The sequence below is a fragment of the Emydura macquarii genome, unplaced genomic scaffold (genome assembly GCF_026122565.2).
Source record: "Emydura macquarii macquarii isolate MOO-44397 ecotype Brisbane River unplaced genomic scaffold, CSIRO-AGI_Emac_v2 contig_3157, whole genome shotgun sequence".
NCBI classification, from domain to species: Eukaryota; Metazoa; Chordata; order Testudines; family Chelidae; genus Emydura; species Emydura macquarii.
Genome location: NW_027133294.1, coordinates 19,825 through 45,648, shown reverse-complemented (window position 1 = coordinate 45,648; position 25,824 = coordinate 19,825). Strand labels below are relative to the sequence as shown.

Here is a 25,824-nt window from a genome sequence, read left to right as displayed (position 1 = left end):
CTTGCAGATCTCTTCAAAACCTGCTGATTGACTACGCCTCCGACTCCTGGGTTTGAAAAGCCACTAATCCCAATAAACACAGCATACATAACAATAGCATTTTAGTGCAGGAGGTGAAACTAATCAGATAACAGCCCAGCCGTGCTTCTCTTCCTGATCACAATCTAGCTCCTGGACCCGCTCTGCAATTTTGCTCCCTGTGACTTTCGGAGACACCCAACAACCTTCACATTCAACCTCTTTCCCCTTCTCTTCCCTCCCCCACTCCCCCCCCCCCCCCCCCAAAAAAAAGCAACAGCCTCTGCGTCTCTGGGCACCCAATGGCACATGTTCTTCATAACATAACATACTTCATCATCCAGTTTAACTTAACAGTTAACCTATAACACCCTCTCATATCACACAATTTCAAGTTAACATAGTTCTTCTCCACAGCTCCAATAAAAATGGTGGGAGGAGAGGAAGATCCAAGTGCAATGTTTCAAAGATATTCTCACGGTTTGGTATTGAACACAGGAAAGGTATGTGTTCCAGCTCCTGTATTCCCATTGCCTAAGCTCCCAAAGTCCCTGGGAGGAGTGGACACTGAGGCTCTGACTTTTGGGAAACTCCCCTGGTAAAACCCTGGCAATTCCAGTAGGGCGGCCCACCTCCTGTTACACCGAAACTACACAAATTGGTAGACCAGTTACAGGCATAAACAAGTCAGTGCGAGGGTGCCTGGAGCCTAATTTTGGGATAACAAACATGACATCCCTGGGTGGGCCCACTGCGCTATTTGAGACTTTAAGGAAGATATAGTGCCACTTAGTGGATTGGATGACGATTGATACCAACTTGCAAAATTTTATGGATTCTAGATCAAAACTTGCACTAAATATTGTCAGAAGAAGTCAATAGTGCATTAAAGGTAGAACTTTAAAAAGAGTTGGTGATCAGGTCATTCATTAGCTCAGGCCATCAGATGTGGGTGCAGGGGGTTGTCACACGCCCATGAATGATCAGGGTTGGACTGTTCATTAGTTTGGACAGTCATACTCAAATGCAGGGGTCGTCATGTCCTAGTGAATAGATATGGCCAAGCTATTTATTAGTTTGGGCCGTCATGCCCCAGTAAATAGTTACAGTCAGGATCATGGTAAGTGTAGTTCACTAAAATAAAAGGGTAAAAGGTTCACGGTTAAAGCCTAAAATTCTGCATAACTAAGGAATTAAAGTAAAGATCTAATATGACAGCAAAAGGGAAACTAAGTCACAACAGCACTTGAAAAAAGTTAGGTAATGGATTAGAAGAGTTTATTAAAAGAAAAGGAAACGGCCTCTGGAAAGAAGGTGCGTTTACTGGGCCTGCTGCCTATCAACGGTTGTGTGAGCAATGGGTTCAACCTAAGAGAAAAGGAATTCTCTCAGGAAAACGCAGCAAAAAGGAGAAGAATTGAGCTACTTTACAAGATTTATAGTTATCAGCAAGTACTTTGGATAAAGAAGTGAACAGCCTGAGAAGAATACAGGAACAGGGATCAGAAAAAGAATTAGTAAATAATCTCAGGGCACAGATACAAAAATGATGAGTTAGTAAGGGGAAAAGAATTAGCTAATTTAAAAGTAGAGCCTGAAATTCTGAGAGCCCCTGTGCTGGCGCAGACTCTGCAGAAGGCTGCCTCAAAGGAGGAACTGGTCAGCATAAAAGCAGAGGCTAATATGTTGAAAGCACCTATGTTAATTCAGAATGCTCAGATTATGGCCGTGCAGAAAGAGGCCAGTAAGACATAGATGGAGTGGGGCATGTTAAGGTAGAAAGTGACAGAGTAGAAACAAAAAGTATTAAATGGTATTAAATATTAAAGCTGTAGTGAAGGCAGTGCTCACAAAAATAGAGAAAGAAAGTTAGCCACAGGCTTTTCAGTGCCAAAAATGTGCTCCAGAAAAAGAGCTGCAAGTAAAAAAAGGAAGAGTAATGGCAGTAAAGATGCCAGAAGAGAAAAACGGGGAAGGTAAAATCCCTAAATGGTGCAATAAAGAGGAAAGGACCAGTCCTTGGGATTAGAATTCCTCCGGTTGGTACGACAAAAGGGATAACCCTGAGGAGCTCTCTCAGAGACCTTCTGCCATGAAACAAATTGGGGCATTGGGCAAGTCCAGAAGTCCCCTAAATAGGAGTACAACAGCCAGTTGGTTGGGTCAGATATCTGATATGCCTGGGACAACAAGAACAAATATCTCAACCATGTTGACAAAAAAAACTATATAACCTCTGTATGTGTAGGTTAGAGGAATCAAAAGGATTAGAGGATTCCTCAAACCAGGTTCAACAACTGCTTCAGCAGCAACTGAGATTTTTGTCTTGAGGAGAAGGCTCAGCTTGAGACAGAATTCACAGCTTTAAGGGATGAGTTGCAAACGGGAAAGCTGCAACACACTTGTGATAAACAAGGGCTTAAAATATTAAGAAAGTAAGATTGCTACTGAAGAGAAGCCACCACACAGGTAGCAGTAGATGTGGTTGTAAATTCACAGAACCAGCAGAATATAACTAACCATGCATATTGCCAACAGAAAGTGGCTTGCCTGCAGAAAGAGCTGCAGGCTATGCGGGCAGTTAACATTGCGTCACAGGAAGGCGGTGCTATGGTGAGCATTGAGGGGGGTTGTGCTCACAAAGTTAAAGGAGGAGACCAAGGCTAAACTTTCCAATGAAAGCAATACTAGTAGCCTGAAAGGAAGAGAGAAAATCTTTCTTTTCAGGTGGGGATTCCGACTCCGTAATATGTTTTCCTAAAAAGGAACAATGAATAAAGAAAAAAACAGTCATGTACGACTTGGAAATTAGTACATGAAAATTCTGAATTCAGTCAAGCAGGTACTGTAGTGCGTAGCATAACACAATCTGAAAAAAACATTAGCTTCAATAAAAACAGCAGTAATGTTTAACAATTGAAATGCTGCTTTAAACAACGTAGGATAAGTTGTAGGTAAAATACAAAAAGAACCCCCCACCCCCGCAAGGAAAAAGCTTAAAAAGGTATCAGTGATCATCTTTTCCAGTGATGGCACACAGGAAAAAGGGGCCAACAAAAATAAAGGTAAAGTAAAAGTAACAATATCAATAAGAAACAAAAGAAAGTTCCTGAACCATCTAGGGTCTGGCTTTGGAAAAAAATTGTTATAATATGAGCCTAAAGATCAGAGTAATGGGTTATCTACCACAGAATTGCTTCGAAGGGTAGCCCTACATGAAAGAAGTATATCTATGGCTCCCCCACATTCTGAAGATCAAGTATAAGAAGACCGAATGCCTCGTATCTCCCCAGTAGTGCTAAAAGACCACACTGATCTAATAGAATATATTTTAAAAATGTATAGAGGAAATATATAATATATGTAGTATTTAATAGGGAAGCATTTCAACAAACTAGGTTAAGTGGAAAGGAGCCACAGAGGGGACGTTGGGGCCACTGCAAACCTAGCCAGCTAGCTGATAAAAAGGGGAATTTATAAAAGAAAATTAAAATTGTTATTTTGCTATCAGTAACTTTAATTATCTTTTATTTTGTTTGATAGGGAGAAAGCTCAGGATGTGGAAGAGTATTTTAATATAATAGAGAGGACCAATACCCATTAATAAAAATGCTAATCTTTAAGGAAATGCAAAAAAGCCCATTGTCAAGATAAGTTGCAGAGGTGTAGCCGTGTTAGTCTGTCTACAGCAAAAACAACAACAGTCCTGTAGCACTTTCAAAAGTATCACATTTAATTTCTGCAGGCATAAGATTTCGTGGGCTGCAACCCCATGACAAAGTGGGCTGGATCCCACGAAAGCTGATGCCTGCAGAAATTAAATTTGTTAGTCTTTAAAGTGCTACAGGACTCTCATTTTTATTGTCAAGATAAGTTACCCAGTATGGACAGAGGGACCATCAATCAAATGTGTTGTATAGACACAGCAGCAACACATTCAATGCCAAGACAGTCCCGAAGAATTACTTGCATATTTAACATTGGACACGATTGACGTTGGGGGGTACATGGAACCAAAAATCCTATCCCCTATAGTATCTCCCTCACTGCACATATTGGAAGCAGACGATAAAAGGAATAAGATTTGCGGTTATGGAAGTAGGACAAAATGGATATGGGATTATAGGGATGGATATGATTGGGTTATTAAAATGTGTGATTGACCTTGTAAATGAAGTCTTATGGGCAATTAATTAAAATAAGTTAATGTATATACATACAAATTGTTAGTTAATATAGTTAAAATATTATTTAATAAAAAAGTTAATATATTCAGTAATATTTAATAAAAATTGTTCATATATTGAATAAAGTTTAGTTAAATAATGTTTAACAAAATTTATTAATAGATATATTTAGTTCAATAAAGTTATTTTAAAGAAATATTCTGCAGGGAGAAAAGGGGTTTCATATTGTTTTGTTTTCCAGAAATAAAAGGCCGGATGATGGAAGATGTAGTTCTATTTATCTTGACTCTTCTGGGTATTAGTGATTGGATTTTGCTATGGTGGTGTGAATTTGGATGCTGTGAGGACAATAATAAAGATCCAGTGGACGAAATCCAACCAAACTTCCATTGCTAACAGGAATGTAAGCTATCTCTTTCCTAGAAATGAAAAGGATAGGATGGTTGAAGTTACAGTGGGACCTGTAAGGGATATAAGCTTTATGGTGCAAACCAAATTAGGCAAGTCACTTGTTACAGAAAATTCTCACAGGTATTTCATTGCATTTACCCATTCTAGTAGTTGGGGAACTTTGAATTCTCATAATCTACCCTCACCAGGGCCAACAGGATGCGAGTGGATAGCTAAAGAGGGAAAAGGTATAATATGGGGAAACGCAGTTAAAACCAGAAAATGGCAGTATACTCTAGTCGATGGATCTGGAGTATTTGCATGTTCCAATAGCCTTTTACTATCCCCAGACAGAATAACTAGTACTCCTACTATAATTAATATTCCAACAAATAGCATCCAGGCAACAGAAGGGAAAAATAATGTCAAAATGATATGTAAATTGTCTTTAGACATAAATAAAAAGGAATAGAGCCTAGTCCACCAGACTAGAGTAATTAATATAAAAGGGGACCACACCCGTTGGATAACCACACCCAATCCACGGGATGAAGGAAAAAATACCAGATCTCTAATTCTGAGTGGGCAAAAATGATGGTGGATCTGGACAGACAAAGGGAAAACATGGGCACATGCAATCAATATATCATCAACACAGCAAAACATGAGGATTATAAATAATGGCCCAGGAAAAGATAAACTTATTTTATGGTATAAAGGAGGAGGGGTTTTATATATGGAATTATACAGGATTACATAATTGTATACAAATTCTAAAGGAAAATCCTTCATGTGCTTTCATAGCATGGTATGCCCCCAAATGGCTAAAAGAAGAAAGAGAAACTATATTGTTAAGATGGGCTCTAAGATAAGTGACGCTGTATTCAATATCGTCAATCTACGAGACAGGTATAGTAGAATAATGATTTATTGCGTGCCTCCGCAAAAGGTTGTGTCAAGAAATTAGTTTTTCCTGCAGGTATCTTGGTATAAACAATTAGTGGAGCAATACCATAGGTATAGAGAAAGCAATATCAGCCAAGTTTTGTTTTCCTATTGGTGTAAAAGTAATCTAAATATCACAAGGAAAAATGGAAGCAGGAGATGGAGAATTATTGGCCCTAATAATTTCAATAATATTTTCACCATCTTATGGGTATCCAAGCTAGAGCAGAGCAAAATTGGTCCATACATAATAAAAGAGGATGTGAAAAGAGAGTTGTTAATAGATCCCACAGATTCCTTAAAGAAAGTAGTGGTCGACTTAGCTTCCATGAACATTTCATCCATACAACCACAATGTGCCACTACATTGAACCTTTGTTCAATGGGTGGAAGAGATGGGTGGAAACCCAAATTTAACTAAAAGCTCCTCCTAATAAGGTAAAAAGGAGTTTGGTAGGTACAGCTCTAGGAGGAGCAGTAACAAGTCTTGGGGTACTAAATAATATTGCTGTAGAAGTGCTAACTAACAAATTAAATGCAGTAGGACATCACTTGGAAGCTTTGTCTAAACCCCTGAAAACATCTCTAAATGAGATAAGTACTAATCATCATCTAATAGCGAGTTTACTCCCTGGTTGGGAAAAATTACGAGAAGCAGATCACTTAACCATAGTACACACAGTAGAGGTATTACAAAGCAATGTATCTATGGCATTAGCTTCTATACAAGCACAAACATGGACTAATGATGTGGTAAAAGACATTATAAGAGATGGAATAAGTGGTATCTTGCCATTGGAAATAAGAGGTATAATATGGAAGCATGCCACTGTTTCTGAACAAAAATTGTATTCTTGGTGAAAAATGGTTAACTTTATATATGATACTCAAATCAAATTACCACCTACATAGTCATAATGTCTGATGCTCAAATAGAATGGATATCTCCTATTGTGGCACTGGGATTGAATATTAACTATAATTTAATGTAAGCAATGGAACACAAACTATGGGCTATAAAATAAAAAGGAAACACAAACTCTACACCTACTTAATATACAAGGATCAAGCCTTTTTGGCCATAGTGTTGCCCTGGAAGCTCATGTTCAGCTGCCATCATGACCCCTAAATCTTTTTCAGACTCACTGCTTCCCAGGATAGAGTCCCCCACCCTGTAAGTATGGCCTACATTCTTTGTTCCTAGATGTATACATTTACAGATGGCTGTATTAAAACACATGTTGCTTGCATGCATCCAGCTCATCAAGCAATCCACTTGCAGGGGTCAAGAAGGCATTTTTCCCCCAATGTATTATGGGAGGGTTTTTGTAGCCCCTTCCTCTGAAGCATCCTCCAGCATGGCTGGAGATGGGACATTGGGTGAGCTGGGATGAGGTATTCTGTCTCACAGGCTTGGCTGGCTGGTTCTTGTCCACATGCTCAGGGTCTAACTGATCACCATATGTAAGGTCAGAAAGGAATTTTTCTCCAGGTCAGATTGACAGTGACCTTGGGGTTTTTTGCCTTCCTCTGCAGCATGTAGGTCACATGGGAGGATTATCTGGGTGTATCTCACTTAATTATTTCCCTGCCATTTGTGGGGTCCTCAGGCACCGGTGCACCTTGATTCTTCCTATTCTCTGTCTGTGGCATATAATAGTCAAGTCTCTTTAGGACTATAACACTTTGATCTAATTTTGGCTATTGGGTTTAGTGTGTGGGTGCTGGTGGTCTGTGTTACACCGAGGTCAGACTAAATGATCTGATGGTCAATTCTGCCCTTAGACACTATGACTCTATGACCTTCTGTATAGCACAGGCCAGAGAATTTCCCCCAAAATAATTCCTAGAGCAGATCTTTTAGAAAAACAGCCAATCTTGATTTAAAAATTGCCAGTGATGGAGAATCCACCACAACCTTCGGTAAACTGTTCTAATTCCCTTCACTGTTAAAAATTTATATTTTATTTTCAGTGTGAATGTATCTAGCTCCAACTCCAAGCCATTGGATTGTGTTCTACCTATCTCTGTTAGACTGAAGAGACCTTTATTAAATCTGTGTTCCCCATGTAGGTACTTATAGCCTGTGATCAAGTCCCCCTTTAATCTTCTCTTTATTAAGCTAAATAGATTGATCTCTTTCAGTCTATCACTATAAGGCAGGTTTTCTAATCTTTTAATAATTTCCATAGCTTTTCTTTGAACCCTCTCCAATTTGTTAACACCTTTCTTGAATTGTGGACGTCAGTATGGAACACAATATTCCTGCAGCAGCTGTATCAGAGCAAAATACAGCTGTGAAATAACCTCTCCACTCCTACTTGAAATTCCCTTGTTTATGCATTCAAGGATCACATTAGCCTTTTTTGTCACAGTGTCACACTGGAAGCACATGTTCAACTAATTAACCAACACAACCCCCAAATCTTTTTTAGTATCACTGCTTCCTAGGATGGAGTCTGCCCCTTGCCCCCCATAAGTCTGGCCTGCGTTCTTTGTTCCTAGACCGATACATTTACATTTAGCCATATTAAAACACATATTGTTTGATTGCACCCAGCTTACCAAGCGATGCAGCTCATGCTGTATCAGTGGCCTGTCCTCTTCATCATTTACCACTCCCTTAATTTTTGTGTCATCTTAAAAATTCATCTGTGATCATTTTTTTCCCCAGGTCATTAATAAAAATACTAAGTAGTGTAGGGTCAAGACTTGGATAGGAAGTGGTCTGGAGGGGCAAGGGTGCTGACTAGAACCTCAAGATGCAGCGCGTAGCTGCCCACCATTGGGCCCTGGACGAGAGAGGGCAGGCCCGTGCTCCCTTACCCACACCAAGAAGACATGAGAACAACAGGAGTCTTCACCTTGGGGGAGAACCCAGCTGGGGAAGACCCTGACTGTTCAAGGGCCCAGACCCCCAAACTCCTTATGCTAAAGTGAAGGACTGGAAACCCTTGAAGGACACTGAAGGACGGCATGGTATCTACAACTGGGAGACCTGCCACGCCCCCGCCTGCTCACTTGGCAGCACTGTTGGTGGTGGTTCACTTTATAAAAATGCAAAGAGTATTATCACCTTATGATGAGACTATATCATCTGTTTTTTTCCTAATACAGAACAGAAATATTTATTAAACACTTCTGCCTTTTCTGCATTGTTTTCAATATTTCTACCATTTCCATCCAGGGATGGACCAATACCATTGTCAGGATTCTTTTTGATCCTAATATACTTTTAAAAAACCTCCTTCTTATTGTCCTTAACTCTGCTGGCCATAGATTTCTCCCTTACCAATTTTCTACAATTCCTAGCTTCTGATTTATATTCATTAGTATCAACTTCCTCTTTCTTCCATTTGTCATATATTATTTTTTATTATTTATAGCTGTCTTCACTTCCCCTTTAAACCATGTTGGTTTTTTAAACAATATGGCCTTCTTCCTCGATTGTGAGACTGTGGCTTTTCAGGCATCTAGTAAAGTGTTTTTAAACCATTCCCAATGATCATTCACATTTTTCTGATTAAATTCTTCCTCCCAGCTGATTTGGCTCATAAGTGGTTTCAGCTTTGCGAAACTGGCTCCTATAAAACATCATATATATGTTACTGGTCTGGGACTGTATTCTATTTGCACATTATAGATATGATCATGTCATGATCACTTGTACTTAAGCTACCATTAATTAATAGTTCTGGGCTCAGTTCCTCATTATCTGTCAAGACCAGGTCTAATATAGAATTCCCCCATGTTGGATGCAACACTTTTTGAGTTAGGAAATTGTCCTCTGTAATGTTTAGAATGTTTTAGTACCGGCAACATGAGACGTCCAGCATACGTTTCTCAAACTGGAGTCCCCCACGATCACACAGCTTTTCTCTCTACACGTTATAGATAGGTGTGTGTCCGCTGGTGGATCTGAGCACCCAGCCGGGGCTCGCCACTCACCCACACCCAGTCCCATCTGTAGCCCTTTCCTTAGGGCTCTTGTTTATCCTTCAACATATAAACAAAAAGGAAATGTGGAGTAATAACAAAAGCAATAATCCTATTCTGGGCTGAGACTCTGGGGCCACCTCCCCTAGTTCAGGGGGGCCCACAGCAACTGCTAATCCTCAGAGCCTTCTGATACAGCCCCAGAAGAGTACTCCCAGCTCTCTCCTGGGCCCTGTCCTCCTTAGGGAGCCGGGTCCCTCATTTATAGCCTCCAGCTAGGAATCAGACTCAAGTCTTACGTATTGTTCAGCTGGGTTGGCTGATTTCCACCACCTGCCTGCTCGGCTTCCCTCCAGAACGGGGCCGGCTGTTCCCTGCCTCCCCATCCCTGGCCCTCAAAGGGGCAAACTGCCTTGTTATAACACGTGAGGAGCCAGTAATCCTGTACCCTAGTGTTGGCTGTAACAGACCCCAATTAATACCCCCACCTTGTGCTTTATCTGCTAGGGCACTGATCCATAAGCATTCAGGATCATTTTCTCCAGAGTTATCAGTGACTTGGAAACAGGCAATCCCACTTTGACATAGAGTCCCCCTCCCCCCTGTTCCATCCTTCCTAGATAGGTTGCACCCGTTGATTTTAGCTTTCCAGCCCTGAGAATCATCCCACCAGATTTCAGGAATACTGACTAAACTGAATTTATGCTCATACAAAAGCAATTCCTATCCCTCCTGTTTGTTACCCAGGCTCCTAGCATTGCCCTAGGCTAGGCAATTAAAGCATTTCTTCTCCGAAATCCTTATGTTCCTTGATTCATTTTGTTCTCAGCATCTCAACTAGACAAAGCCTTGTTAAGGATGATAGAGGGACACTTGTTCCTGCCTCAGCGTGTGTGTGTGTGGAGGGGGCTGGTCTGGATCAGTAGTTTGCAAGAAGGGGTACACATACCCCTGGGGATACACAGCGATCTTCCAAGGGAGTACATCAGCTCATCTAGATATTTGCCTAGTTTTACAACAGGCTACATAAAAGACACTAGCGACTTCAGTACAAACTAAAATTTCATACAGACCATGACTTGTTTATACTGCTCTATATACTAGACACTGAACTGTAAGTACAATTTTTATATGCCAATCAATTTATTTTATAGATATATGGTAAAAATGAGAAAGTCAGCAGTTTTTCAGTAACCGTGGGCGGTGACCCTTCTGTATTTTTAGGTTTGATTTTGTAAGCAAGTTGTTTTTAAGTGAGATGAAACTCAGGGGTGTGCAAGACAAACCAAGCTGCTGAAAGGGGCACAGCTGTCTGGAAAGGTTGAGAACCACTGGACTAAGATGACTTCTCGAGGTCCTCCAAGGTTGCCAACCTTGCATTTCAGTTTTTACTGACATGAAGATCTGAAGTTGATTTTTTTTTTTTTTTTTACTGACACGGTAAACTTTTTAACTGGCATCACTAAAAATACCATAAACAATCCAGCCATTTCACAAAAGTGTGTACTCCCTCACGATATCCTGTACATAGGAATTTGGAATCACGCAATTGTTTTAGCGGCAGTTAATTGATCGATCGGGTTCTTTGGGCGTGTGCCATAACAGAAAACTGATAAAGTCCCGATCAGTGTAGTTTTATGACACAAGAAATGATTCTGAGCGATGACCAACAGTGTCAAAATACAATATGTTTTATTTCTACCCAGTTTTTACAGACATGTGCATTTATTTACGCATTTACTGACTGTTAAAATTGTACTTTCTTTTTTACTGGCTGTCCGTAAATTTGGCAACCCTCCAGCCCCACATTTCTAGGATTTGCCGGCTCCCCCTTTTCAGCGAAGCCTGCTGCCAGGGGCACAGAAGGGGCAAAAGGGATTCAGGGGCACATTTCCAAGCAGCGGCCGGGTTTCCTTCCCGCAGACTGTTCCAGCAGCCTGGGGCAACAATCCCAAGCCAGAATCCTACAAAGGAAAGGGAAAAAAAAAAAAAAACCCTCCACCCGGGAGCCACTAGGGCTTGGGTGCCCCTGCTGGGACCGAGAGCCGGATGGATTCACACGGCCAAGCACCGCCCTGCTCTCCGGGCCATGGGGCTGGCTGGGATAGGAAGCAAACGAGGAGCTCCGGGAAGGGTTAAGCCGGCCTCTCCAGCTGACTGACAGGGAGGATGGCCAGTCCTAGCCGTGCAGAGGGGGGATTAACCCTGCGTTGGCCGGGGGGAGTTCCTGTCTCCCAGTCCCTGCTGGGAAAGGAGCCTCTGCAATTCTCTTTGTGTCGGGAGCCCGGCTCCAGTCCCCGCTGTTCCCAGCGCCCCCAGCCACTGCGGAGAACAGGGGTAGGCGTGGGGGTGGAGGAGGTGTTTTCTGTGCAGGGATGGGGGAGGGGGGCAGGCCAGTGGGTGTTTGGGGAAGTTGAGGCACGGTCTCTTTTTCCCTTTTGTTTACTGTGGGTCTTAATTCTGCCGTCACACAGGGAAATCCAGAGTCACTGGTTTGCTGCAGGATCCCCAGGAGGCTGGAGGTTTCCAAGAAGGAGAGAGGCAGGTTTGTGAATTAGAACCAGGACACCCTCCTCCCCCCCCAAGCCGGGAAAAGGTCGGAACCCCAAAACAGAGACCGGTTGCTGGCCGGGGGGGCCCACGCACGAGAAAATGGAAAAGCAAGATCCCGTGGAACCGGGAGCGGGGAAAGAATCCGAGCGGGCAGCAAAAGATCCCGTTGTGGCGCCACCCATCTCGGTCACTCCCCGATGGTCCCGGATTAGACTACACCAGGTCAAGACTGAGCCACAAGAAGGGGCGTCCCAGCGACGGCAGGTGGGGCAGGCCCGACAGACCTCTCCTGAAATTGTGTCCGCTCCAGACCCTGCCTTGGGAAACCCTCAGCTGCCAGAGCTCGTGCCGGAGGATGACATCGAGATCTATCTGGCTTCCTTTGAGCGAGTGGCTGAAGCCTGCCAGTGGCCCAGAAGAGAGTGGGTGACGCGACTCCTGCCGTCCCTGAGCGGAAAAGCCCGACAGGCCGTTAGTGGCCTGGATGCCAGAGACGCCCGGGATTACGGGAAGGTGAAGGCCGCCATCCTGCGAGGCTGCAACATCAGCACGGAGATGCAGCGCCTTCACTTCCGGCAGTTCCGCTACCAGGAGGCCAAAGGGCCCCGAGAGGTTTGCAGCCGCCTGCGGGAACTCTCCCATCGATGGCTGAAGCCGGAGATCCGCACCAAGGAGCAGATCATGGAGCTTCTGATCCTGGAGCAGTTCCTGACCATCCTGCCAGAGGAAATCCAGAGCTGGGTCTGGGTACGTCACCCGGAGACCTGCGCCCAGGCCGTGTCCCTGGCAGAGGATTTCCAGGTGGGACAGCGAGAGGCTGGGATATGGGAGCAGCAGGTGAGAGCAGGTGCAGGGGAATGTCCACAGGGCTGTGCAGGGAATTCGATGGGGCAAGTTTGGGCGCTGGGTGACACAGGGAATTCTCAACGCAGGACGTGAGTGGGGCTTGTTCTGTGTAATCCTGCTCTCAGCTGTGGGTTTTGCGGTGTCTGGGGCTCAGGGCTCAGCTGGCTGCCCAGCCAAAGAGTTTTCCACAGCTGCCCGCTCTGTGACGCTCTGCTCGGCAGATCCTGGTGTTCTCCGGGTTGTTAATGGAACCACCTCTTTTGTATGCAAGGTCACTCGGTGCCTGTCATCAGCCCTTCTTGGGGACAGTGGCGACAGGACAGCGACCTCCTCAGTAACACGCTGTAGGCAGAACTGGTCACTGGTTTTAAATGCGCTGTTATAGGAGCATTTCCCGCTGGGGGCTTGATGCTGCATGTTTGGCATGGGAGCCAGGGAAGGGGCAGCTTCTAAGCACAGTAAATGACCCAATCTAAAGCCTGAGGGCAGGTCCCCAGCTTTAACCACACAAAGGTTCAGTGGACGTTTGGTGCCCGGGGAATTTTCAAAGTTGGTGTTGACTCTGCCCAGATGCCCAGGAATGTTGCACTGGGGCTCAGGACTGAGTGGACATAGCCACTGAGTACACATCCCCATATGCATGTGCCGTTAGCTAATGACACCTGCATGCAAATTAGCAATCAGCATACAAGCGTGCTATAATCAGACCTTGGTGGAGCGGTTGAGGGTGCCACAAGGTTCCCACTTGCACAGTCCCCAAATCTTCTGCCCTCATTGTACCCGGGAGAAAGGGGGGTGGTACCTCCCACTGGCGCCCCGCCCCCCAGGCCGTTGGTGGTGGCTGCAGTGCCCAGCGCTGAAGGAAGTTCACTGCGGAGAATCCCTGCACCCCCTGGAGTCAGCGGTGGGTCTGTCACTCTGCCAGTCACAGCCATTTGGAAGCCCCCTCAGCTCGCAGGCAGCAGGTTTTGTGTCTGTCATGTCCCCAGTGTACTGTGCAGTGTTCAGTACAGTGCTTTGGTGTGGAAAACCCTCCGAGTCTTCTCAACCCTGTGAGGGGCTGGACCTTTTTGCTAATGGGGCCTTTTTAGGCAGGACTCTCCCCCGTAATTCTCAGGCCCCGGCTCCATGGTGACCTATGTGGCTCCTTCCCAGGTCACCGTGCGCGTGAAGGTCGAGGAAGTGACCCCAGAGGAGGTGGAGACCCCTGAAGCATTATGGGACTCTCAGAGCTCCCAGCTGGAGCCACCGCAGCCCAATACCACGTGGGTAGCCCAGGAGGAGGTGGGACGGAGCAAGTACAAGTCGCCCTGTGTCTCTGAAGAGGAGACTGAAACTCTACAGGAAACTGGTAATAAGCCATGTACAGGGGTTGGGGCGCTCGTCTGACCAAAAGGTCTGTGGTGGGGACCGTACGGAGGGAGTGTAGGGGAGAAAGTGGGGGGGGGGGGGGGGGAACACTGGGTGGCTCAGAGGATTTATGGAGCCATCAATCGGTAGATTAATGTACAGCAGGATTGGTACCTGCAGAAGAGGCCACATAATGATGGTGGCAGCGGTAATGTTGGGTGGTGGAGCCTCTCTGATTCCTTCCCACATCACCAGGTGCCCGCCGTGTAACACAGCGCGGCCTAGTTTGTTTCCCTGGGATAGTTCAGCAGACAGGCTCCTGTGTGGTTAATATCTTTTTGCAGATTTTTGCAGGAAGCAGATGAAACTTGATTGCCTCCTCCTGAAGCCTAACAACAGCAGGGGAAGTAGTTCTGCTGAATAAAGCGGATTAGCAAAGAGTTTGGCCCAGTGCTATCTGTGTGGATTGAGCTGCAGAAAGAAAACCGGGGGAGCTGACGGGAGACACAGGAATGGGCTTCCCAAGTGCCCCTTTGCCCCCTATTTCTGCATGACTGACTGTGGGGCTTCTGCTGGGGGTAAATCCACCGGGGTGGGACATGAAGCTGCCTTAGTCACACCTGCTGCCAGGATATGAATGATTCCTCCTGGCATCTCAAATAGTCTCTTTTTCACCCAGCAGGTGCCAGGATTCTGAGCAGAGCAGAGGAGCAACCCAATTTGGGAGGGCAAGAAAACCTGGATCTGCCCCGAACGTCACAAGGGGGCTCAGGAGAAAGTGTAGCCCGCAGACCGGAGCAGGAAGAAGCCTGCAAGAGGCAGAAGAGAAACCCAGCTGGGAACGAGCGAGTTCCGCCAAGGGCATTCCCACAGCTCTCTGCTCAAGGGGCACCTGGAGCTGCAAGAGACCTTAAAAGCCAGGAGAGCAGCGTTCACAGGCTGGAGAAACCCCACAGATGTCGAGACTGCGGGGAAAGGTTCTGGGAGAAGCAGGAGCTCACGGCCCACGGAAGAGTCCATGAGAAGGACAGACCTTATCCCTGTCCTGAATGTGGGAAGAGCTTCAACAGACTGACCCATCTCAGAACCCACCAGAGAACCCACACGGGAGTGAAACCTTACTCCTGTGGGGAGTGTGGGAAAAGCTTCGGCCACCTCTCCACGCTCACCACGCACCAGAGGCTGCACACGGGGGAGAGACCCTACTCCTGTGCTGAGTGCGGGAAAACCTTCACCAACCCCTCGGACCTCAACAAGCACCAGCGCTCCCACACGGGCGAGCGGCCCTACCCCTGTGCCGAGTGTGGGAAGCGCTTCAGCCAGCAATCAAATCTGACGATGCACCAAAGAAGCCACACCGAGGACAGACCGTACCCCTGTGCCGAGTGCGGGAAGAGCTTCAAGTACCTCGCCGATCTCACCGTGCACGAGCGCTCCCACACCGGCGAGCGGCCCTTCCCCTGCCCTGAATGCGGGAAGAGCTTCAGCAACAAATCCTCTCTGGCCCGTCACCAGAGAATCCACGCCAGAGCCGCAGCCAGGAACAAGTGAGACCTTCCGGCTGAGAGCGCCGCTCCAGTTTGTGCGGTTGTATAACGTGAAGTAGAAGAATGGGAATGGCTCATGCAGGACCTGAGAGAAATCAGCCCCCTTCTCCCAATACCAGTTCCACCCCTTCCTCACAGACCCCATGGGGTGGATTAATTCCCACGAAAACAAAGGGGCAGCTTCACCTTACGCTCTGAGAAGTTCCAGCTCCTGAAACCCCCCAGCAGGAACTGGTTTCTTACCTACTCTAACTAGCAATAGGGCAGCCTGTCTCTCTACTGTGTCCACATGAACATCAGTTCATCTACTCTGGTTTTCCTGCAGCTTTTCTAAGGGCTGGGGCCTTCTACAAGCCCTTTGTACTTCTCCTGTCTTTTTGGGAGGTTTCCGGGGTGGGGGAGGAGGTGTGTTTGCGAGCAGGTCTCTCAAGATGCGGATTTTTCCCATGGGTTGAAGGACCCAAGATCTCTCTGCTCCATGAAGAGAAAGAGCCAAAGAATTCCTCAAGGGCCGCTGCTTTACGTCAAACTCACCAGGAAGCAACACGCCAGCTGCGCTGGGGACTGCGGCTCCAGCGGGAGGTGTTTTGGCCACATCTGTGTCAATCAGTTCTGCCTCTGTGGCCTGCACAACCACCCTCTTCCCCACTCCAGACTTCCCCGGCCCTCCGACGTCCCTCCCCCAGTTGCCGCTCTGTAGCTATGCCCAAAGTCTGCCGCATCCACGCCCCATCTCCTTAGAGGCGCTTCCTGCTGATTCCTGTCCCCAAACTAAGCATTTATGTTCGCTATGTAATTAATCTGTGTTTATTCATTGCCTTGTTCGTTTTCTGCACCTGCCCTGGTCGCTGCCATGTTAACTTTTTTATTTACTGCTCTGTCTCTGTACTGTGCTCTTTTGCCCATACTGTGCGACCGTTCTCGGCTGCCCCTCAGTACAACTAGCGCGTTAGCTTTTGCATCCGAGATTTTGAGTATGTTGCCTTGATCCTGCGGTGAGCTCCCCGCAAGCAAGATTAGGACCCTTTATTTTTATGGACTGACCTACCTCGGCGGCTGCTTTTCTGAATTTCTGGTATTTTTTAGTTGAATCATGTGAACAGTCAGTGTAATTAATTGAATAGTGTTCATCATCTGTTATTGCTCTCCATACTTAATTCTTATGATTCACTCGACCCTGTCTAACTGCATTATTATGTCTCTTAATTAGCTCTCCTTTGGCACTCGCCCTTTTGTCATTTTTTGTTTCTTATTATCTGCAGTCCCAATTTCCCAATCAGTGTAATGACAGTCTTATCAGACTCCCGCGGTGTTTTCTGTTTGTTGAAGAGTAAGGGGGAGAGGCAGAAATTAGGACGTGAGTAGGGATGGGAGAACTCAAATATAGGAGAGGCTGAGATGGATATTGGGACTCTGGGAAACAGGAGGACCAGGGGTGCGGCCGAGCTGGATCCCTTGTGCTGTACTGGGTCATCCTGTCTCAAACAGGAGATTGCAGAACTAAAGGCGATTCACAGAAAGATGAAGAGAATAATCAAGGCCTGGAAGAGCTTTCTTATGAAGAGAGATGGAAAAGACTCAGATTGTTTCCCAAGGAGCTGAATAAGACGGGGCAAAATAATAGCATATAAAATAACGACTGGAATAAAAAAGATAGAACAGGAAATTCTCTATTCTCCTTGTCTTGTAACACATAAACCTGGGGACACTGAATGAAATTAAAAGATGGCAAATTAAACTAATCGACTTTAAGGCCAGTAGGGACCATTGTAGTGATCTAGTCTGACCTACTGCATATCACAAGCCAAAGAACCTCACCCACCCACTCCTGTAATAGGCCCGTAACCTCTGGCTGAGTTACTGAAGTCCTCAAATCTTCATTTAAAGATTTCAAGTTACAGAGAAGTTACATTTACTCTAGTTCAAATCACCAAGCGACCCATGCCCCATGCTGCAGAGGAAGACGAAAAAACACCAGGGTCTCTGCCAATATTCCTTCCTGACCCCAAATGGAGATCCGTTGGACCCTAAGCGTTTTGGCAGACAGCTGGGAAAGAATCTGTAGTAACTCTCATCCCTCCCCATCTAGTTTCAACACATTCAAGTCTTTCTCCTCCTCTGTCACTTCAAACTTATAAATCCCAGCTTATGGCAAAAAATCTTGTTATTAGTCCCTAAGTGCATGACCTTGCACTTTGCACTATTAAATTTCATCCCATTTCTATTACACCAGTTTGCAAGGTCATCCAAATCTTCTTGAATGATAGTCTGGTTTTCCTCCCTATTGGCAATACCTCCCAACTTTGTGTCATCCACAGATTTCATTAGCATGCTCCCATGCTGAAAAATAAAAGGAAACACTTTTCCATACAGCATGTAATTCAGACTGTGGAACTCATTGCCACAAGAAGTCATTGAGGTAAAAAACTTAGCAAGATTCAAAAAGGATCAGACACGTGGATATTCTCATATCCAGTTACAATTATTGCAAACAAAATTGTGGAGGGGATATTACACCATATGCTTCTGGGTTTAAACCAATCTCTAATTATAAGTGATCAGGATAAGACTTTATGTGGGGGTGGATTATCCTACATCTGCTACACCAACCTCTGAAGCAGTTGGTGCTGGCTACAGTCAGACAGGATGCAGAGCTAGATGGACCTTGGGTCTGATCCAGTTTGGCAATTCCTCTATTCCAATGATTTTCATACCATGTGATAGGGGATAGATGGCTGGGCTCTCCCCTTTATCTTTTTGTCTGCAGTCCAGGCAGAACTACACAGAGGCAATAAGGGGCCTGACACTTCACAGAGGATGTTACAGTATCAGAGAATTTACAGTGGGGAGGAAACAATTGGTGTCGTTTACCCCAAAATGTTACAGGTGTAAGAACCAATGTAGCCAGAACTGATGGCGGCTCAGCATCTTTGCGTCTACACTGAGTGCCTGGAAGAGATATTCACCCTTTGGAGCAGGCATTTTGCTGTTCCCATGCAGACATCACATGTCCTGGAGTGTTGGGCTCCCTGAACCAGCAAAATAAAACCACTGCCGTGCAGGGTCTCCGTGCTGCTGCCGCCGCGCTCCCCGCTTCCCATGCTCTAGGCCCTTTTTTTTTCCTGAAAGGGAGGGTTGGGAGGAAGAGGGGGTGCGATTATGTGTGTGTGGGGGGGGGCGCTTCCTGTGCTGTAGGTCTTGTTTTTTTCCTGACGGGGGAGTTCGGGGGAAGGAGGGGCACGATTGTTAGGGCCTACAGCGTGGGAAGCACCCTCGTTTTTTTCTGAAGCTCTCCCCCATTTCAGAAGGGGGAAAAGGGGGTGCGATTGTTAGACAAAAGTCCACAGGGGGGGCTCCATTTAAAATGTTTGAGAACACTGCTCTACCAATAAAGGGCTCCATGCCTCAGTTTAATTCCCTGAGCCAACTTGTCCCTCCATATTCTCAGCCCTAGGGACATCCCTCCCCCTGTTCCTCAGTGCCTCCCCTACCCCACTCACAGGGGAGGCTGCCCCGGATCCCCATACATGCTGATTACCAGTTTTCTGGAGAGCTCATGGCTCATTTTTTAGGGACACAGGGCAGCTAGTACCGTGGCCCCAGGAGTTTGGGACATACACTCAGGGCTGGGCTGAGCCTGTGATCTCTCTAGCTGGGAGCTCTGAGATTGCCATAATGCTCCAGGACAGCGGTCCCCAAACTTTTTACCCTGCACCCCTCCTTGTCCATGCCCCCTCCCCTCACCAGCTGGGGCTGGGAGCGGGGCCAAGGATGGGGATGGGGCCTGCGGCTGGGAGTGGGACCAGGGCCGGGGGCCGCAGCGGGCCAAGGGGCCAGAGGCCAGGCACTGAAGCCACACAACCCATGATGAGCATGTGAGGACTCAGAGGGGAGGCGAGAGAGGGGCTGGAGGCCAGAGGGCCCTGAAATGGGGTTTCACAGCCTGAGTTTGTTGGTCGGGGCTGGCAGGTCCCGAAGAATTAAAAGGTATTGGGGGGGGGCCCCAGAGCGCACCAACGGGGGGCAGCCATCGGCCGCAGGAAGGTGCTGGAGGGAAGCAACTCTTTGGATCCCCGCGACGGGGAGCCCCGGAGGGGAGCTGGCCCCGGGGAAGGGGTCCCCAGCTCTGCAGGCAGCCCCCCGGCCCCACAGTCCCGGCACCCACTGCAAGAGGGGCAGCCCCGGCTGGGGGAAGGGCGGGGGGCGAGCTCTGGGCCGATGCCCCCGTCCTGGCTCTAGGCGCTGAGCCGCCGGCGGGCCGGGCGCCCATCCCCGTGAAGCGGGGCCGCCGGCCTTCCAAGCCCAGCCCCGGCCCAGCTGGGAAAGGGGGCGGGGCCGCGCGCTGAGCGACAGCCAGCGCGGCCAATTCCCGTTCCCCGCGCGGGGGGGAGTAACCCGGCGCGGGCCGGAGCGGAAGCTCTTTGTCTGGGGGGGGTGGAAGCGGCGAGTGGCCGGTGGCCTCCCCCTGCGGGCGGGGCGGCGAGAGCGGCCGGGACCTGGGGTTACAGGTGGGGGAGGGGCCTGTCTGTGCTGGGGGAGGGGCCTGTCTGTGCTGGGGATACGGGTGGGGGATGGGCAATGGGGCCTGTCTGTGCTGGGGGGCAGAGAGCTGGGGATATGGTTGGGGGCTGGTCATGGGGGCTGTCTGTGCTGGGGGGCAGAGAGCTGGGAATATTGGTGGGGGAGGGGGTCAGGGAGGAGCCTTCCGATGCTGGGAGAGGGGCCCGGGAGCTGAAATGACCAGCATTGCCTGTTCTCAGACTTCATCACCAGCCCCAGGATCTCTGGTGTTGTTCAGCTCTGTCCCAGCCCGGCAGCGTTGGTTAAAATGAGCAAAGCAGCAAACTTCTAACCCTCCAGGCTGCCGAGAAAGCTTGGAAACCTGAATCCTGCAGGGTCCGAAACAGAGCCCGGCGTTTATTGCTGTAAATATCACGGCGTTAAAGCTCAACTCGGGATTTTTGAAGGCTTGGTTGTCAGTACTGGGGTAGGAGTCCGAAGGGGCCAGTCTGTGCTGAAGGGAAGCTGGGGGTACAGATCAATGGCTGCTCGGGTGAATCAGGCCTGGGTGTCTCTTTTCCCTTCTGTTTCCTGGGGTCCCCGTTTCCCCATTACACAGTAATGTCCCTATTCAGTGTTTTGCTGCAGGATCCCCAGGAGTCTGGACCTTTCCAGCGGGAACAAGGGAGAGATGCGAGTTTGAAAACCAGAGCGCTGATCTCCGCTGGGATCAGGCTGTTTTGACACGTCAGTAAATGGCTGCAAAGCACCGTGGTCGGAAGCCCCTGGGGGTGCAGGTCCAGGGTCCGCTACAGCAAGTGGTGCTACCGCATGTGACAGTGGAAACAGACGATCCAGCAGGCCCCAAACTGGGAAAGGAATCTGAGAGAGAAGGGAAAGATGCTGCTGTGATGCCACCCATCTCAGCAAGTCCCCCATTGTCCCGGACAGGACGACGCCGACAATCCAACTCTGAGCAACGGAAAAGAATCCCCCAGCATTGGGAAAATCAAAGTCAGGATGTGCTGCAAGGCCTCTGGACTCCTCCTGCGGCTGTACCTGCATCAACCCAGGCCTGGGGAAACCCAGAGCTGCCAGAGCTCGCGCCGGAGGATGACATCGAGATCTATCTGGCTTCCTTTGAGCGAGTGGCTGAAGCCTGCCAGTGGCCCAGAAGAGAGTGGGTGACACGACTCCTGCCGTCCCTGAGCGGAAAAGCCCGACAGGCCGTTAGCGGCCTGGATGCCAGAGACGCCCGGGATTACGGGAAGGTGAAGGCCGCCATCCTGCGAGGCTGCAACATCAGCACGGAGATGCAGCGCCTTCACTTCCGGCAGTTCCGCTACCAGGAGGCCAAAGGGCCCCGAGAGGTTTGCAGCCGCCTGCGGGAACTCTCCCATCGATGGCTGAAGCCAGAGATCCGCACCAAGGAGCAGATCATGGAGCTGCTGATCCTGGAGCAGTTCCTGACCATCCTGCCGGAGGAAATCCAGAGCTGGGTCTGGGTACGTCACCCGGAGACCTGCGCCCAGGCCGTGTCCCTGGCGGAGGATTTCCAGGTGGGACAGCGAGAGGCTGGGATATGGGAGCAGCAGGTGAGAGCAGGGGCAGGGGAATGTCCAAGGGGCTGCCTCCTTCGGGCTGTGCAGAGAATTTGACAGGGCAGGTTCGGGCGCTGGGTGACACAGGGAATTCTCAAAGCACGACATGAGCAGGGCTTGTTCTGTGTAATCATTCTCCCAGCTGTGGGGTCTGGATTGTCTGGGGCTCACTAGGTGCCCTGCTACAGGGATTTCCAGCGCTTCCTGCTCTGTGATGCTCTGCTCTGCAGATCCTGGTGTTCTCTGGTTTGTAAACGTTGCTGCCTCCCACCTGTCCTGTGTCACTCGGTGTCTTTCAGCAGGTCCATTGTGGGCTGCTGGTAGAGTGCCCTCAGTGTCTCACCAGGACTTGGTTCAATAGTGACACCCCAGTCAGATTGGGGAAGGGCGGGGGGAGAATTGGTTGCTGTCTGGTGCCATTCAGCCAATTTTTGGATGCTGCAGCTGTGGAAAATGGACAAGGAAGGGTCCATTTTTTTCTCAGCAAGGGCAATATTATTAAAGGCCTGAGCAGGTACAAATATGCATCCAGGTCCACAGGGGAGCTCTAGCGAGAGCCAGATGCCCTGGGATTTTCAAAGCTAGGGTAGGACGCCGCCTGAATGCCCAGGAAACACGTGAGGGTGCTCACGGCTGAAAGGAAAAGCTAGTGGTGTTCCTTTCGGTAACACAGCCTGAGATGCAGAGGTGATCTACGTAAAAGCAGGCCATTCTCAGCCCCTCTTGCCAGGTAGCCAAATCCACAGGAAGGTGATACAGACAGAGGGCAAGGGGCACAGTGGGATCCTGCCAATGCAAACACTTTGGAAGCAGAGTGCCTGATGCCTGCAATGTCCTGCCGGTCCTTTTCAAGGCTCCATGGATGCTAGTTGCAGTGCTGGCCCTGACTCGCTGGGACAGGACATGGCTCCAGTAAGTTGACCTCTGTGGCTCCCCCGTCAGCTCATCAGAGCGGTGAATGAGTCTGTGCTTTCGTGTGTCCTATTGACCCTGTTAGGGGCGAGGAGCCCCTGGCCATGGAGTGCTTTGCCAGCAGGGCCTTTTAGATACAACTCTCCCCTGTGATTCTCAGGCCCTGGCTCCACAGTGAGGTACTTGTGCTGGGTTCATTCCTAGGTCACAGTGTGCGTGAAGGTTGAGGAAATGACCTCAGAGGAAGTGGAGACCCCTGAAGCATTGTGGGAATCTCAGAGTTCCCAGCTGGAGCAACTGCAGCCCAAACACAAGTGTCTTCCCCCAGAGGAGGTTGGACAAAACAAGTCCAAGTTGCCCTGTGCCCTTGAAGAGGAGACCCGAGCATTACAGGAAACTGGTAATAAGGCATACACGGAGCGGGAAGGGGTGTTCTTCTCACCAAAGGGGCAGCAACGGCTGGGGGCACAGAGGACGTGCCAAGTTAGAGTGTCCGGGGAAGAACTGAGATTGGAGGGGAAGGTACTAGATGCTCTGGAGAACGGTAATGACGTACAGAGTCTTCCATCTACAGGTAAGCAAGACTGATGCCCGAGGAAGAGAAGTGGTTGCATGGTGGCAGTGGGGGCTCATTGAGGGGATTTAGGATAGGTATCGTGGGTCACAGTTCATCGTCCCTGGCCCTGGAAAGCTCCAGTGCCTGAACCATGAGTGAGGTGAGGCAGGCCGTGAGAGGAACAGCTGTGCAGACCCATGTCCGTGCCAGCCACCGACACAATGTTGAACCGTCCTCCGTGTCCTTCCTGGCATTCTGGGAGCTCTAGAAGCAGGAATGCAAGAGTTAGAATTCAGGCCCTCTCTGAATTCACTGCCAAACTCGGTCAACAGGCACATCTGCAGGCACTGGTGTAATATAAGGTATAGGGAAAATACAGCCAGGAGAATGAGCCCCAGCACAGGGCACCCCTGTACTGATGGACTGAGAAATCCTGGGAGGAGCAAAGTGGCCTGGGCGGTGGCAGGTTTGGCAGTGGATCCTGGCATGGTTTAGAAGAAGGGCACATGCACAGGATCGCTAATATTTTAAGTGGTTTTCTGTAGTAAGACTGTTTGGGGGCAGGTGGAAGGGAGAGACAGCAGCCAGGAGCAGAGAGCCGGCCAACAGTGACGGGGACAGAAAGACTCAAGGGGGTGTGCAGCTAGAAGAGGTAAAGAGACGAGCACAGGGGAGGCACGGAGCGAAGGCAAGGTGAGCCAAGGGGGAAGGGAGGCTGCAGGCAAAGAAATCTCTACCGAGTGGGAGGGACGGTCAGGGGAAGGTGCTTAGCAAGATGATGGGGTTGAAATGAAGGAGGAGGCGGCTGAGAAAAATTCTGGTGGGTCTTAGGGGAAAAGGGAAGGGAATAGGGATGTGGGCCTTCCTGACTCTTCCCCTCCGCCCCATTTCTACGTGGCTGACTGTGGGGCATCTCTAGTGGGGAGGACGTGAGGCTGCCACCGTCAAGGCCATGAGATGAGTGACTTTCCTTTACAACAGCAGCACGTGAAATGGATTCTCCTTTCCATCCAAGTGCTGGGATCCTGAGCCGGGCTGGCGACGAAGGGCCTGAAAATCTGCAGCTCTCCAGTGTACCAGAAAGGGGATCGGGAGAGAGTGTTGCCCACAGACCTGAGCTGGGAGGAGCCTGCAAGAGGCAGAAGAGGAGTTCAGCAGGGAAGGAGCCAGGTCCCCCAGGGGAACGGGAGAGGGGATTCAGGAGACTAACCCAGCTCCCTGCAGCAGGGAGACTTCAGACCATTGGGGACCTTCACCATCAAAGCAGCGTGCTCAGGATGGAGAAACCTCACAGATGTAGAGACTGTGGGGAAAGGTTCTGGGAGAAGCAGGAGCTCACAGAACATGGCAAAGTCCACAGGAGTGAGAGGCCCCATCCGTGTGCTGAATGTGGGAAGAGCTTCAACCGCCTAGCCCATCTCACGACGCACCAGCGAACCCACACAGGAGAGAAACCCTATTTCTGTGCAGCGTGTGGGAAACGCTTCGGCCACCTCTCCACACTGACCACACACCAGAGGCTGCACACGGGGGAGAGACCCTACTCCTGTGCTGAGTGCGGGAAAACCTTCACTCACCCCTCGGACCTCAACAAACACCAGCGCGCCCACCCGGGCGAGCGGCCCTACCCCTGCGCCGAGTGCGGGAAGTGCTTCAGCCAGCTCTCCAACCTGACTAAACACCAAAGAAGCCACACCGAGGAGCGGCCCTACCCATGCCTCGAGTGCAGGAAGAGCTTTAAGTACCTCGCTGACCTCACCGTGCACGAGCGCTCCCACACGGGCCAGCGGCCCTTCCCCTGCCCAGACTGCGGGAAGAGCTTCAGCAACAAATCCTCTCTGGCCCGTCACCAGAGAATCCACGCCAGAGCCGCAGCCAGGAACAAGTGAGACCTTCCGGCTGAGAGCTCTGCTCCAGTTAGTCCGTATGTGTGATTGGAGCAGAAGAATATGAAGCACTACTACACAGCCTGAAGGAAATCAGCCCCCTGGCCCTCACTTAGACCATCATCACCCCCTCACGTCCTACAGGAGAATGAGGAGAGCTTAATGTTGTTCCTCAGAGGAGTCGCAGTGCCTGAAACCTCCAGAAGATACTCTGCCCTTACTGGCTTTTACTAACAGCTAGCTCTTGCATAGCTCTCTTCATCAGATGCTGAAGCACTGCAGAAAGGAGGTAAGGCGATAGGTTCCCTCTCTGCTGTTCTGGGGCAGGTGTGTATCTGCAGGGCCCGTAGGCAAAGCAGTCCAGCCAGAAGTGGAGAAAGCATTTTGTTTTCCAGGGTCTCAGAAAGGCCCCAGCCTCTGAGATCCATCAGTTCCACAGGAGAAACAGTCCTGCCTGCCGCAGCATTCGGACACTACTCCACCAGCAGCACCTGTGGTTGGTACCTGTAGTGCCTAATTTGTAACTCCTAGGAGACACCAGTGACTGCATTTCCAGGACAGATACTCCAGCCCCCCCACTGACCAGCTGTATAGCTG

General features: G+C 49.0%; 2 protein-coding genes across 4 annotated transcripts in view; both read left to right on the top strand.

Moving 5' to 3' along the window:
• LOC137142118 (zinc finger protein 91-like) overlaps nucleotides 1-17,445 on the top strand; it is a 31,760-nt gene extending 14,315 nt beyond the window's left edge. Inside the window, exons 7-9 of the mRNA XM_067531347.1 lie at nucleotides 12,033-12,866; nucleotides 14,031-14,226; nucleotides 14,905-17,445. Coding sequence (XP_067387448.1) covers nucleotides 12,033-12,866; nucleotides 14,031-14,226; nucleotides 14,905-15,776 — 1,902 coding nt within the window. The 3' untranslated portion in view covers nucleotides 15,777-17,445. The remainder of the gene's footprint in view (nucleotides 1-12,032; nucleotides 12,867-14,030; nucleotides 14,227-14,904) is intronic.
• A 2,473-nt stretch (nucleotides 17,446-19,918) lies between these two features.
• LOC137142120 (zinc finger and SCAN domain-containing protein 21-like) lies at nucleotides 19,919-25,523 on the top strand. Of its 3 annotated transcripts, none has more exons than XM_067531351.1 (4): nucleotides 19,919-20,280; nucleotides 20,908-21,867; nucleotides 22,990-23,185; nucleotides 24,326-25,523. In XM_067531351.1, the coding sequence occupies exons 2-4, from the start codon at nucleotides 21,028-21,030 to the stop codon at nucleotides 25,228-25,230; spliced, it is 1,941 nt and encodes a 646-aa protein (XP_067387452.1). In that variant the 5' UTR covers nucleotides 19,919-20,280; nucleotides 20,908-21,027; the 3' UTR covers nucleotides 25,231-25,523. The 3 variants fall into 3 exon arrangements, with proteins under 3 accessions (XP_067387452.1, XP_067387451.1, XP_067387450.1); XM_067531350.1 differs by having other exon boundaries at nucleotides 24,323-25,523; XM_067531349.1 differs by having other exon boundaries at nucleotides 22,990-23,359.
• Nucleotides 25,524-25,824: the final 301 nt, after the last annotated feature.

Bases quoted from the DNA above. Each gene is read 5' to 3' on its own strand.
- LOC137142120 (XM_067531349.1), top strand. From the start codon at position 21,028: ATGGCTGCAAAGCACCGTGGTCGGAAGCCCCTGGGGGTGCAGGTCCAG. The intron at 21,868-22,989 runs GTGAGAGCAGGG...GTTCATTCCTAG, and splicing joins CTGGGATATGGGAGCAGCAG to GTCACAGTGTGCGTGAAGGT. The intron at 23,360-24,325 runs GTAAGCAAGACT...TTACAACAGCAG, and splicing joins ACAGAGTCTTCCATCTACAG to CACGTGAAATGGATTCTCCT.